Source organism: Lissotriton vulgaris, chromosome 2_1, assembly GCF_964263255.1.
Source record: "Lissotriton vulgaris chromosome 2_1, aLisVul1.2, whole genome shotgun sequence".
Lineage (NCBI taxonomy): Eukaryota > Metazoa > Chordata > Amphibia > Caudata > Salamandridae > Lissotriton > Lissotriton vulgaris.
In genome coordinates this window covers 698,192,039-698,205,165 of record NC_141687.1, presented here as the reverse complement: position 1 = coordinate 698,205,165, position 13,127 = coordinate 698,192,039, and the positions used below count along the sequence as shown (strand labels likewise).

Here is a 13,127-nt window from a genome sequence, read left to right as displayed (position 1 = left end):
ATGCACACACGTAACCACGCACACATGTAACCACACACGTAACCACACTCTTAACCACTCAAACAACCACACACACACACACACACACACACACACACACACACACACACACACACACACACACACACACACACACACACACACACACACACAACCAGCGGTCAGTGCACACTTTTACCAAGCACAGACACCATCCTTCATCAGTGCACGCTTTCACCGGGCGCAAACACCACCAGCCGTCAGTGCACGCTTTCACCGGACACAAACACTACCAGACGTTAGTGCACGCTCCCACCAGTCACACCACCAGACGTCAGTGCGTGTTTCACCAGGCACTCACACACCACCAGCCATCAGTGCGCGTTTTCACCAGGCACTCACACGCCACCAGCCTTCAGTGCGCGTTTTCACCAGGCACACACACGACACCAGCCGTCAGTGCATGCTTTCACCAGGCACACACACACCAGCAGCCGTCAGTGCACGCTTTCACCAACCACACACACACACACACACCACCAGCCGTCAGTGCACGCATTCATCAGACACATACCACCAGCATGTCAGTGCACGCTTTCACCAGGCACACACGCCATCAGTGCATGTTCCACCAAGCACACACACTACCAGCCATCGGTGCACACATCAATTGTTAATGCATCCACAATTTAATTATTGTAACAATAGCAGTATGGCAAACTTTACTTTTAAACATATTCATTTAAAGAGCAACATGCTACCATTTCTACAAAAATAAATACACATTATTTTGGCCTACAATTTATAGACTTTTGTTGCAATTGATGTTGTTTAAGGAAAACCCACTAGGGCATTCATTTTAATTTACAGTCTAAGGCAGAGTTATTCAAACTGGGGGTGCGCAACTTCATCTCAGGGGGGGCGCGAACTCCACCATAAAATTTCACCTTTCATTGTTTCCCACGGCGGAGAGGCAGAGTGGAGCTGCAGGGGTCCTAAGGGGTGAAGACCATCAACGCCTCATTAACATGCAAAAGGTCTTTAAAAGACCTGTGAAGTACTCTGGTGCGGCTGTGTGTGTGCCTGCGAAGCTGAAGTTGTCTCACCCCAGGCTGCCACCCAGAGACGCAGGAGGGGGGGGTGGAATGAGGGGGCGAAAGAGAAGCCCCTAAAGTCCAATGGGCGTTGCGCGCCTGTTTTTGCGCCCATTTAAAAATGGGGCTTTTGGTATAGAGAACAGCAGCCGATTAGCACATAGGAATGTCAGCACTGACGTGCCACCAATGAAGTGGACAGCACCATAGATTGCAGGAAGTGCCGCGAAATTTGCGTGCACAAAGCCCCTGCATACTGCTACCTTTTGATAGTGTGGCACTTCTTCACTCCTGCTGGTTGCAAAGCGTGCTGCCTCGCTGTGAAGGGTTATGCCTCTGAGCATTTTAAAATCACCAACAGGTAAGTCCGATCTGAAGAGAAAGCGAACAGACAGTCCTTCATAGGGCATCTGCTTGCGTGAAAGTAGTATGCTCACTTTCGGTTTAACAGCATAGTGAACATCGCATACTCCCTTTATCCTATTTTTGACTGTCTCACTTAATGTCTGCCTCTTTCTTTAGTTCTGTTGTTTATTTGTTTGGCAGTTTTATAACCCTCTGCCAGTAAACGTTCGGTTACTTCACTGGGCAGTTTTGATTGAAGCCTGGCACCCTCAGGCATAAAACACCCTAATTAAAGCCCCCTACAACATCCATTGTTCGATAGGCAGAGGCATTGCATCTTCCGGTTTAGCACCCTACTCTAACCACAGCATCCTAGTCCCTCACCTAGATATGGTGCAGGGTTGTCCTTTTCAGAGAGGCACCTCCAAATACAGCCCTTTTCTCCAATCTTCACACTCCTGGGACAGTCTTGCATCTTGCGCCAGAGCATCCATAAATACAGCAACATACTAAAATGTACCCCCCAGGGCACCCTTCTACATATGGTATACACCTGACATTTTTAGGCATAGCAGCTGGGAAATTAACCTCCTAGGTCACACATCCCAGACACTGGGTATCCTTTGGCCTATTGTTATATTTTCAAACTTGCACCCTTCAGAAGCAAATCACAAGCATTATGATAAAAATGCATTGTCTAGAGCACTACAGAAGTAGGAAGTTCCTTTTCATCGGCTGTGAAGGAGAAAGCCTACAGCCTCAAAGTCTATCCCAGGGATGAACTTGTACCAATCACTACCCCAGAGGAGCGACCTGCTTCACCTGATCCCAGAAATCCTGGCCACTACCATTGTCCCAAAGAAGACACCTGCCTCACTCTCAGGTCCAGGGAACAGGGACATCTTAAGGATTTTGGGGAGGCCATATTCAGAACAGCTTTGAATTTATGATCCAGTTTCAGCTCTTTCATGCCCGCTTCGGTCTGGTCACTGACCGTGCACTGGCACACTGGTCCAAATTCTAAATGTGTTGACATTTCATAGTCCGGCATAGTGACGTGTGTATTCAATATTGTAACACAGCGGCAGCTCACTAATAGCACTGCACACACAAGAAATGGGAGGGTGTCACAGAGATTATCTGCAGTAATGTTTTGTTCTAAAATACACTTTTTTTATGGGTGTTGCATGAAACTTATACATTTGTCTGCAAAATGTCTTCAGTAGACTCTCACACATCACCACAGTAAAAATAAATTAAAGGAAAATGTTATTTAAAACAATCTGTTTAAGAATGATTCAAGATAGTCAGGGTCAAGACTCTCCAGAACAGAGCTGGCTCTATCAGGGGTCCCCCTTAAAGGCTGGGGCCCTGGGCCAGAGCCCACGTTGCCTATGTCTTATAACGTCTCTGCCAGGGATACAACCTGTGTATCAAATAAACTGCTTACCTCAATGCTTGGCAGAGGGTGTCAACCGCTTTTTTTCATGGAAAGAGAAGCTGTGGTAGGATGGGCAGTGCAGGAATGGGGAATTTTTTTCTGGGAGGTGAGAATGGGGCAGTGCTGCTTAGGATGGCCAGAGTTGAAATTGTTTTTTTAATGCCATTGGACAGTGCTTCTCAGTGGAGAGCATAGTCTTTGAATGGTACTCATTTTATTGACCACAGAAGTTTCTTTGAGGAGGCTTTGCAAGAATTAAGTGGAGAACCCGTAATAATTTGCACATATTTCATCTTGAAAAATGTAGTTTTGGACTGTGTAGTAAGCCTCTGTCATTTCACCACACCAACTCGCAAACCTGCAGTTTTCTAAACACTCTTACTGTGTTTAACATTATTAGCCAGATATGGACTGTGAAATGCGGATGACGGTCGATTATGTAGAATACCAGGTTCCAGAATTTTTTGTCAAGTGGTGTGTGGGCCCAACATCTAAATAAATGCAGCTGGGGGGACTCAACCTAAAAAAGTTTGAAGACCTCTGGGCTAAGGGCACAAGCAGAAAGGGGGCGTCATATTTCACTGCTACATAACAAAACCGCAGTGACGGATTTTCTTGGAACCTTCCAAACCAAACATATTGTAGCAGTTCTCATGTGCTGCAGGTGGGGAAACACTAGGTAATGCAAACATTAAGGTACCGAAACGACGTAAGCCAAACGTTATTTGGAGATGAATGTGCCGTTATTAGATCGTAGGATAGTAGGACAAAACTCACTGCTGAGGAGTGGTGGCTGGCAACATTAATGGTGAGGCGCCCACCATAAATGCTGCCAACCACCGGACGCTCCAATCCGGTTCTCCTCTCACCGCCGATCCTGGGGTGACTAGGAGCAACACAAATCCAATCAATCCTGGAGCCTCAGAATAGCTCTAGGATTGGTTGAAGCAGGTTAATCCAGCTCTCTTTCGAGGCTGGGGGCCTCTGCATGCAATCCCTCCGTTCTTTTACAACGCTGGGATTGCTGGCTTTGAAGTAAGCATGTGAGACTACCAGTCTGACATGCGTACTGAGCACCAACGTCCTTCTGCAATCTGTAGGAAACTGACACACCCCCACCATCCACTTGCTACGGCCGGAGGCACACAGAGTAATGAAATGGTAATGGCCATTTTATTGTTCTATGTTTACCGCTGCGCTCGCAGCAAGTGGGGCGACGCACTTCTGCCCATGAAGAGGAACCGCCACAGCTGATTGAGGCGTGTAGGAGGTAATCCTTTCTGTTGCATCACCTGTAAGACTAGTTTTAGGAACACAACTTTCCTCTAGCCAGTACTGCAGATTTTATTTGTGTATTTCCACGCCAGGTCTATGCGCGTTTCGGTGGATTCTGACCACCTTCCTCAGGACCAGATAAGAAAAAGTTTATTCTCCCCCTCAGCGTGTGTGTGCAAGGTACCTGAAATTACAAACAAAGTATAATGTACCTGTAACTTAACCTCATTCGAAGGACATGTAAATACACAAATAATATCTGTGTTACCTCAACCTTAGAAATTGTTTTTGGGTTTGGAAAGTGTGTAGAGATATATGAATGAGTAAGTGTGTATGGCGGTTGGTGTGTGGCTGACACGGTCTTGTTCTTCACTGTATGATCACTTGTTTTTAAATACATTGTAAAGATAAAGGTATTTCTCACTGTATTTGAATGTTGACCTGATTATAACTTATGTTTATGAATTGATGAATACATAAGGAAAAGATTTAGAAAGAAGAAAAAAATATTTTTGATACACTACAGAATAAGAATAAAACTAATAAAATATTTAAAATGAGAGAACTAATTTTATTGTATCTGTGTCAATATGAAGGCTAACTGATTGACTTTGAGCCATGCCACATAGGAAAGTATAAATTGACCACGGGGGAATTTCAGTATTTTTGCAGTGCGCAGATTCACCAATGTTTGCAATGTACACTTGACTCTGCACATCATGTTCAAACTTTCCATAGTATGAAAATTGCATGAGTCAAAAAACTTGTGCACTGGAGCTGGGTAGCTTTTCTGTGTGAAACTGCTGAGGTAGCCTTCCAAAGGGGCCATGGTACTAAAGCCAGGCGTGCCTCCGGCTGCTGAACCCTAATCAGCATTACCCTGTACCTACCTGCGTCAGATATTAGTGTATTACCACAAGTTAGAGTAAAACACTGATTGCTAATTTTCTTTTGCCATTTATTTTGACCAAAAGCATGCTCCTCATCCGGTAAACAAATGGCTAATCATCACAATGTAGCTTTTTACTGACACCCCATGAAGAAAATAATTCTCTTCTTCCCCAAGACATGCGTGGCCTTTATAGAGCTTTAACTACTGTAGCAACTGCTTGCTGATGGCCGGGGTGGCTTTCAGTATCTTCAATAAAGAGATCCGTTCCATGACGGACGCCCAAATAAGCTAAGTGTTGTACAAAAGAGCTTATTTCATTCTGAGCAACCACAGCAGCAAGCGCAGTCTTATTCCGAAAGCTTCAGCTCTGCCCATAGTTTGAGAACATAGTATTAACACCCACAACCCCTGCTCTCTTCAACCTACACCCAAAAAAGTCAGGGCTAATTATTCAAAGCACCCCCTTTAAGAATGAAAATCACAACTCCTTGTTTAACGGATGCCACTTAAAACCCCAATAATACAGTGAAATCAACCGCTAGAAGGAAGCTTCTGCGTTAACCTTGTAACTTCAAGAACTTCAGCCTGAAAGAAGACACTCTTGAGGTGCAATGTCGAGGGACCCAAATGCTTTACATATTGGAGTCTTTGCAGTGTTGAATACCAGCTGTGGGGGATGCTGTGCTGATAAAATAAAAGCATTAAAGCAGCCTCTGTGCTAAAGAAACATACCTAACACAAAGAAATGATGGACGGAGTGCTGAAACTTTTCAAACACTCACCCCCAGGCACAGATCTGGGTTGAATCCATCATCATTCTTTAGCTCACTGTGCCACCCCAGTTCAGACACAGCTATATCCAAATCAGTCTGACCCTGTGTCTCATTGGAACAATCCAGCCCGAACTGCCAAGCCATGTCTTCCCTGGACCGGAAACAAGCATCCTGGGACCGGTTTCGGGCTAACAGCCCTCATCAGCCAGGCTAGCTTGAATCCAGTGGCAAAGTGAGCAAAGGACCCACATCTGGGCATACCCTGCCAACTTAGGGCGAACAAGGCAAAAACAAAGAAATGATAGATGGAGTGCTGAAACCCAGGGCTGGACTGTTCCCATGAGGCACAGGGTCAAGATTGATTTGCATATGGCCATGTCTGAACTGTGGTGGCGTGATGAGCATAATATCGATGGCTTAAACCCAGATCTGTGAATGGGGTGAATGTTTTGCCAATGTGAAACATTCCGTCCATCATCTTGTGTGTTTTGCTGTTTGCCCTATGTGGGAAGAGTATGCCCAGACGTGGGTCCCGTGGTCACTACGACACTGGAGTCAAGCTATCCTGGCTGATAACGGTTGATGGCCAGAAACCAGTGCTAGGATGCTTGATTTCAGTCCAGGGAAGACATGGCTTGGCAGTTCGGGCTGGACTGTTCCCATAAGGCACAGGGTCAAGACTGATTTGCATATGGCCATGTCCGAACTGGGGTGGCGTGGTGAGCAAAATAACGATGGATTAAATCCAGATCTGTGATTGTGGGTGATTGTTTTGCCAATGTGCAACATTCCGTCCATCATATTTTGTGTTTTGAAGAAACATACCTGCCAACTTACAAATTATTGCCACCATGTGCGGGGGCAACGCCAAGGGCTGAGAGCTACCTAAGAGGCACTCTGACCCTCACCAAGCCCCACTCCCAACTAAAAAATTAAAAACAAAAGGTCATTCAGGCTGTCGCCGATTTCCTGGGGTGTTTTCACACCTATTGGACATCGGCAGGTTACTGCTTCTGAAAACGAGCTGAATTTCCAGTTTAGAGTGGTTTTCAGCTCGTATTCCCTGCCATTGTGTGATATCGACTCCTCTACAGTTGACTGGGTGAAGGTAGGCGAAATAGTGAGACATATGGTTGCACCGTGTGAGTTGGCAGGTCTGAAGAAAGGCGACAAGATTTACAAACCTATTTTCAATAGTACTCTAAATCAAAAGGCAGTGGGGGGCAGTTGTGTGAATGGAGTCTTTCCATTCCACCAACTACAAAAAATAGTGCGCCGTAAGTGACAGAAATAAACTGAAGGAAACAACTACATGTAACATTGCCAGTAGCCATGGTAGTGAACTAAACAGCAAAAGGCAAGACCAATAAAGCCAATGCACCTATGAAAACCAAGGATTTACGAAGCGCAACCAAAAGAACCAGTTAATAAAAAAACGATGGGTGTGCTCGCAGTTCATAGAGGAGATTACAGCAAACCTCAGACAGTGCATGTTCTGCCTAGAATAGACCTAACAAGCAAACCATCCAATCCTGAGGAGCAGGCTGACCAAAGTACACTCTGTGGTCATGCATTCAGTTCTACTTATGACAGACCACTGAAGTGGCATGTAGCAAGACCACAAATTGTATGCTTGATGTTTCTTAATTTTTAAGCACCATCTGTACTTTCACAATCTCTTGCATGAGGTGCCACTTGGATGTAACCATTATGGTTTGAAATCTGAATCCGAGAACGTGTTTTTCACTGCATGTTGCACACTTTGGGTCAAACTTTGTTCTTGCTGGACTTTAGTTGCATAACTGTAAAATAAAAGCTGTTCCAGGATGTCATCAGTTCGTCACCATTCAGTGTGATAGTTATTCATTTGAACTGTGCAGTGTTGTTCTGTGTACTAAATGCTATTTAATGTACAGTGGGCATGAAGTGTTTGCATTCTCTTTTTAAATTTTTAGCAAGGCCTTTTAACATTCATTTGAGTGTTAAAATGTTTTCTTTTAATTTCAGATTGAAAATGCTGCTGATGAGCCACGAGTTCTGTGCATTGTACAAGATACTACCAATCCTAAAACGGTGAATGAGCGGATCACCTTAAACCTACCAGCTTCCACCTCCTTAAAGCAGCTTTTTAAGGATGTGTCTTGCAAAGCACGATATGTTAATGGAACTTTTTCTTTGACTTGGGGAAATGGAGCCAGTGCTGCTGACAAGGTAAATGCTCATGGTTAGCTCAGCAATTAAATGTTTTAAAGCAGATGTAGACCGTGGTTTTTAAACCTTATTTTTTCATTAATAGTTTTGACTGTTGCAGGAATTGAGCGTTTTCTCCTTACTCTATTCTGCCTATATATTACCAGTTTGTGTGTTTCACCCAATTGCTTTTTTCCACTCGACCTTTAATTGGGAAGGTATTTGGACAGCCTAGTGTAATCTTTTCTGTCTTCTCTCTGTATACTCCTTCTTATTTACATGTGAAAGGCTTAGAAATGTTCCTAGAAATTACGTAACATGTACCCACAGCTATATCCTCTCTATTGCGAATACTAGAAGGCCAGTAGTCGATATCTGATTTGCTTTCCCAGACATGAATTTCTGTTTGTTTAACTGGAAGAAATGCTGTGATAATATCAAAGAAAGCCTGTACGTTACAGGCAATCCAGAAATTCCCAAAGGCTGCTATCTAGTTATTGCTTGATGCAAAAAAAGTATTTGACAAAGTAAGTTGGTGGTTTTTAGGGGCATCTTGGGTATATCCTCCAGATTTTGCGAAATGGTACTTTGGGATACAAGAAACCCATGGTGTTCATCAGAATCAATGGCAATTCCTCACTACCTTTTGAGATACAAAGAGGTACTAAAAGTGGTTGTCTCTAAACCTGTTGTCCTCTAAACCTGTTGCTGTGAACCCTATATTAAACTGCTGATGGGTGAAGTACTACTGGATAATGCGTGATACAGATTAAATTAAAATGCATTGAGGTGCTCAGGCCATCACCTTTATTGAAGGCAGCCTCTGGTAGGTCTACAGACTGATGTCTAGATGGACCCAGAGCTCAATTACTCAATCCATCTCATTATGCAAACATGTTTCTGCACTTAATTGTTGCCTTAATCGGTCACAGGCATTCCATCAGGGCCATGGATCCCTTAATGACTGACCTATTCACCATTATGACCAGTGAATTATAAACACAAGGAGAATCCTACCTTGTTATAGTTTATACCTAAAAATATATGTGACTATTATTGATAATAGTCCAGAAGCAAATGGTCTACCAATAATTTATACATGCAGAGACAAAGTGACTCGCATGTAGCACTCGTGAGAATACACAGCACACAATGTAATGTAAATGTATTGGCATTTATATAGCGCACTACTTACCCGTAGGGTCCCAAGGCGCTTCGACCGCTGCGAAACCCTTCCTGGCTTCCCTGAGAGATGGTCCCATTGTATTGTCCCATTGTATTTAAGTTTTATGTTAGATGTTGATTTAACTGTATGTAATTGAAATACCTTTTACCTTTATCATATGGTTTGACCTCCTGGTCATACACAATATGATTTTTAAAGAATACTCATTAAAAATATATATTTTATATAAACATTGTTAATTTTCCGATTATTCCTTCTTGACCACTGACCTTACCTGATTGTTCACACTGTCCACTTAGACGTCCTAGGAATTTTTTCACACCAGTTGCTACCCTGCCCTAGGAGTCTATATACTACCCAGAGGGTCCTTGTTGTCTTCACCTATCTCCAGGGTGAGGCCAGGCATCCCCGGCGGTCTGGTGGGGCCGTTAGTGAAGATGAGGCAAGCTAGCAACAAACACGTTATGTGAGGCATTATACATGCCATATAAACTTCAAACTTTCTTACCCTAACTTATGGTGTACTAAACCACCTGGTCCTTGGTGGAGACGATGTCCTATATAGTCACGCACTAGTCAGAATGGAATAAACTAGTTATCATAATAACACCTCTGCTGAGAGGTCCTACTCTTTATGCCATCTGTTGTATTGTGAAAAAAGGAAGGTTATCATACATATCTCCTGTGTCCCGTTTATGCTCGGTACTGGGTTGGAGTATCCAAAAGGTATGTTCTAGGTTCAGTGAAAGAAGCTCCACTCAACCTCCGGTTCAGCGCCCAATGGTTAATTATCTAAAACCCCCTTCCTCATTCCTTACAAGGAGCATGCCGTGTGGGGCTCATGGATGGGAAAGTACTCTTCCCCCCCTCCCCCCCCCCCAACTTAACCCATCACTGTTAACAAAAGGAGACACTCTGATCTCCTCGCTAGTGAATTCTAAAGTAATTGTACCTCATTGGTGGCAATGGGATCCCCAAAAAATCCTATGAACACTGGGTCAGCGCTCGCAGCCCCTGTGGTTCCCACCCCTCGCCCAACTTACGTCAAGAGGCCCATTGTGCCTCTACACCTAAAGAAAGCCCCCCATCCAGCTGCTGGTACAATCTTAGGTGTCCTGATGCAGTGTTTTGTTGTCGGAAATACAGTTCCGGCACTTGGATTGTGTCCGCACAGTGGAATGTGCCACCCACGCGACACCCGATGAGCTATTTCTACGGTAATTCTGAGGTTGTAGGCACTGGGAGACTGGGTATGGTTGAATAATGGATTGATATACTCGGGTCATGATACCTTTCTAAATATTAATGGTATTTTTCACACATATAGGAACGTGGCCTCTTTTAGAACCCTGTTGAGTTTGTAGTCCCCCACCATCCCCTCTCCCCCCCCCCCCCCCCCCCCCCCCCCAGCGCTCCCCCCACCCTCTGAGGTCGTGAATAATGATTTGGTATACCTACGCCGTGATACATATCTAAAGATTAACAGGTGGTTACCATGTGCCATAATGCTGCTCTACTTGTTTAAACAATGGTGTTTTCCTTAAAAGGTTAGCATCGGCACGTCGTGATTGTGTTAACATTGCACCCAGGCCATAATAATGCACTATCAAAATTAACAGTGGATATCCCCCCCCAAAACAACTTCCCTTAGTTCCATCCAAACAGGTATTTTTTTTTTTAAGAAGGAGGGAGAGGAAAGAAAAAAGGATTATCATGGCAAGATAGGGACGTCCAACTAGGACATAGTACCACAAAGGACTCGAGCACGAGCAAGGTATAAGAACCTGTCAAGTGATTACCATCAACTATAGTAAGTGTATCCTGACGGTGTTGGAGTGCTGAACAAGGGGCTGGACTTTGTACCTACTCCCAGAGATTTATTTATTTTATTTATTTATTTAAAGAGTTTTATATAGCGCTGGCTAGACACGGAGGTATCAGAGAGCTTTACATGAGAATCAACAATATAACAGAAAATCAACAATGTAACAGAAAAAGTTAAACAATTACACAATAAATCCCAAAAAATAGGCAATACAATTAGGAGAGGAGAGAAAGGAGAGAGAAAAGTAGTGGAGGGGGCAGGGGAGGTGAGAAAGGGAGGATAATGGAAGAGACAATACGGAGAGACGAAAAGAAATCTGTCTAAAGACCGACTGGGTAGGTGACGACCAAGGTGGGAATCCACGGTCCATCTCCCCTATAGCTAAACCAGGTAGCTCCATCGGGCATCAGACAAAGTAGTTCGGTCTCAAGTGTCGAGGAAAGAGGTTCGCAGAAAAACAGGATAGGAGGGAGATACGGCAGAAAGACGAAGGAAGGTCTGCCCAATGACTGGCTGGGTAGGTGACGGTCGAGGGGGAAGTCCCAAAACCCATCTCCTCTATAGCTACCGGGCTTTGGCCAAATAGCTAGGTCTCAATGGGAAACATTTAAATAACAGGGAGGGCAAAATAAATGGAGCGTAGAGGGGAGGGAACAGGGAAGGTGAGAAAGAGAGGACAGGGGAAGAGACAACAAGGAGAGACTAAATGAAATCTGTCTAAAGGCCGACTGGGTAGGTGACGACCAAGGAGGGAATCCACGGCCCATCTCCCTTATAGCTAAACCAGGTAGCTCCATCGGGCATCAGACAAAATAGTTCAGTCTCAGTACTTTGAGAGAGGAGAGAAGGAGAGATATAAATAGAGGGAGGAAGCGGGAGGAGACGACAGGAGAGACGAAAGGAAGTCTGGCTAAAGACTGACTGGGTAGGTGACGTCCGAAGAGGGAATCCCCGACCTGTCTCCCCTATAGCTAAACCAGGTAGCTCCTTCGGGCATCAGACAAAATAGCTAGCTCTCAAATGACGCAGCAAATTCACAGGTGAACAGGGTGGGGACTAGGGCAAGGACAGGTGAGGGCAAAGGGTAGTAGCAGGAAAGAGGAGAGGAGTAGAGCGGGGAGGGGTAGGAGGTAGGTAGTTCGGTAAAAGTTCCCATGGATCTGCTGCGAGGCATTCAAAAGCAGGTCCGTTTCTTCACAGGTGCCATCTTGAGGTTAAAACGCCGGGTGATAATTCGCCAGAAGTCTTGTGTTGCTATGACCGGTAGGAACGGCGGCCACAGCGTCAGACGACCCTGACCATTCGATGTCCGGGGACAAGAAAAATCCAAATCCCATTAATTTACGACTGAGTCATTCTTGCATTCATTGTCCACTGGATCCTGCACTCCTCAGGACTCCTACTTGCACACATCCCATGCATGCATATAACCATATCAGGAAGACAAGTCCAAAGTCTACTTTCAAGCCCCTTCCTTTTAAATGCCTCCTTAGGTGTTACCATTTAAGAAATCCGTAACCCGTGAAATAGACTCCCTGGTTGATGTCCAACAAACCATTTTTTATATCACAACCAAGGACAAGATGAAGGCATGGTCAGATGAATCGACAGTAATAAAGCCGGTGGGCAAAGGAAACCTATTGTGAATTTATCCAACATCATGTACAATGACTAATGTAGTACTCAATGATCACCGCAAACGATTATCCAAAGACCCCACCACAAATCCAAGAAGAGATTGCCTTTGTTGTAGAAAAAAGGGCAGGAGAATTGCTGGCTTACAAAACATGTATCGGAGTTCCTCATCCAAAAGGCACCCAGTACCCCTTATTTTTACATTCTCTCTTTGTACCCAAAAACAGGTTTTCTCCACTTACCGTAGAAATTGCTCATCGTTGTGTCAGGGAGAGGGTTAATACTTGAACCTCTTTTGCAATTGTGAGAAGTCGGCCTAGTATATGATGTTCACTATTCTAGTGAGCTCCTTGCACCAGTCCAAACGACCCCTATGGTGATTGGTTGTAAGTCAACCTTATAGACCAGCTATCCTATTGGTAGCATGGACAAAAGCAGTCTTAGGCTAAACTCAAGAGGGCATGTAAAGCCAGCTGTTTTACCATATGCAAT

At 44.5% G+C, this 13,127-nt stretch overlaps 1 protein-coding gene across 4 annotated transcripts in view; it reads left to right on the top strand.

The window, feature by feature from the left end:
• Nucleotides 1-13,127, top strand: part of USP47 (ubiquitin specific peptidase 47) — a 1,494,847-nt gene that overhangs the window by 81,358 nt on the left and 1,400,362 nt on the right. For all 4 annotated transcript variants that reach the window (XM_086955947.1, XM_086955945.1, XM_086955948.1 and 1 more), the window contains one exon: nucleotides 7,807-8,010. In XM_086955947.1, the coding sequence (XP_086812073.1) occupies nucleotides 7,807-8,010 (204 nt within the window). The remainder of the gene's footprint in view (nucleotides 1-7,806; nucleotides 8,011-13,127) is intronic.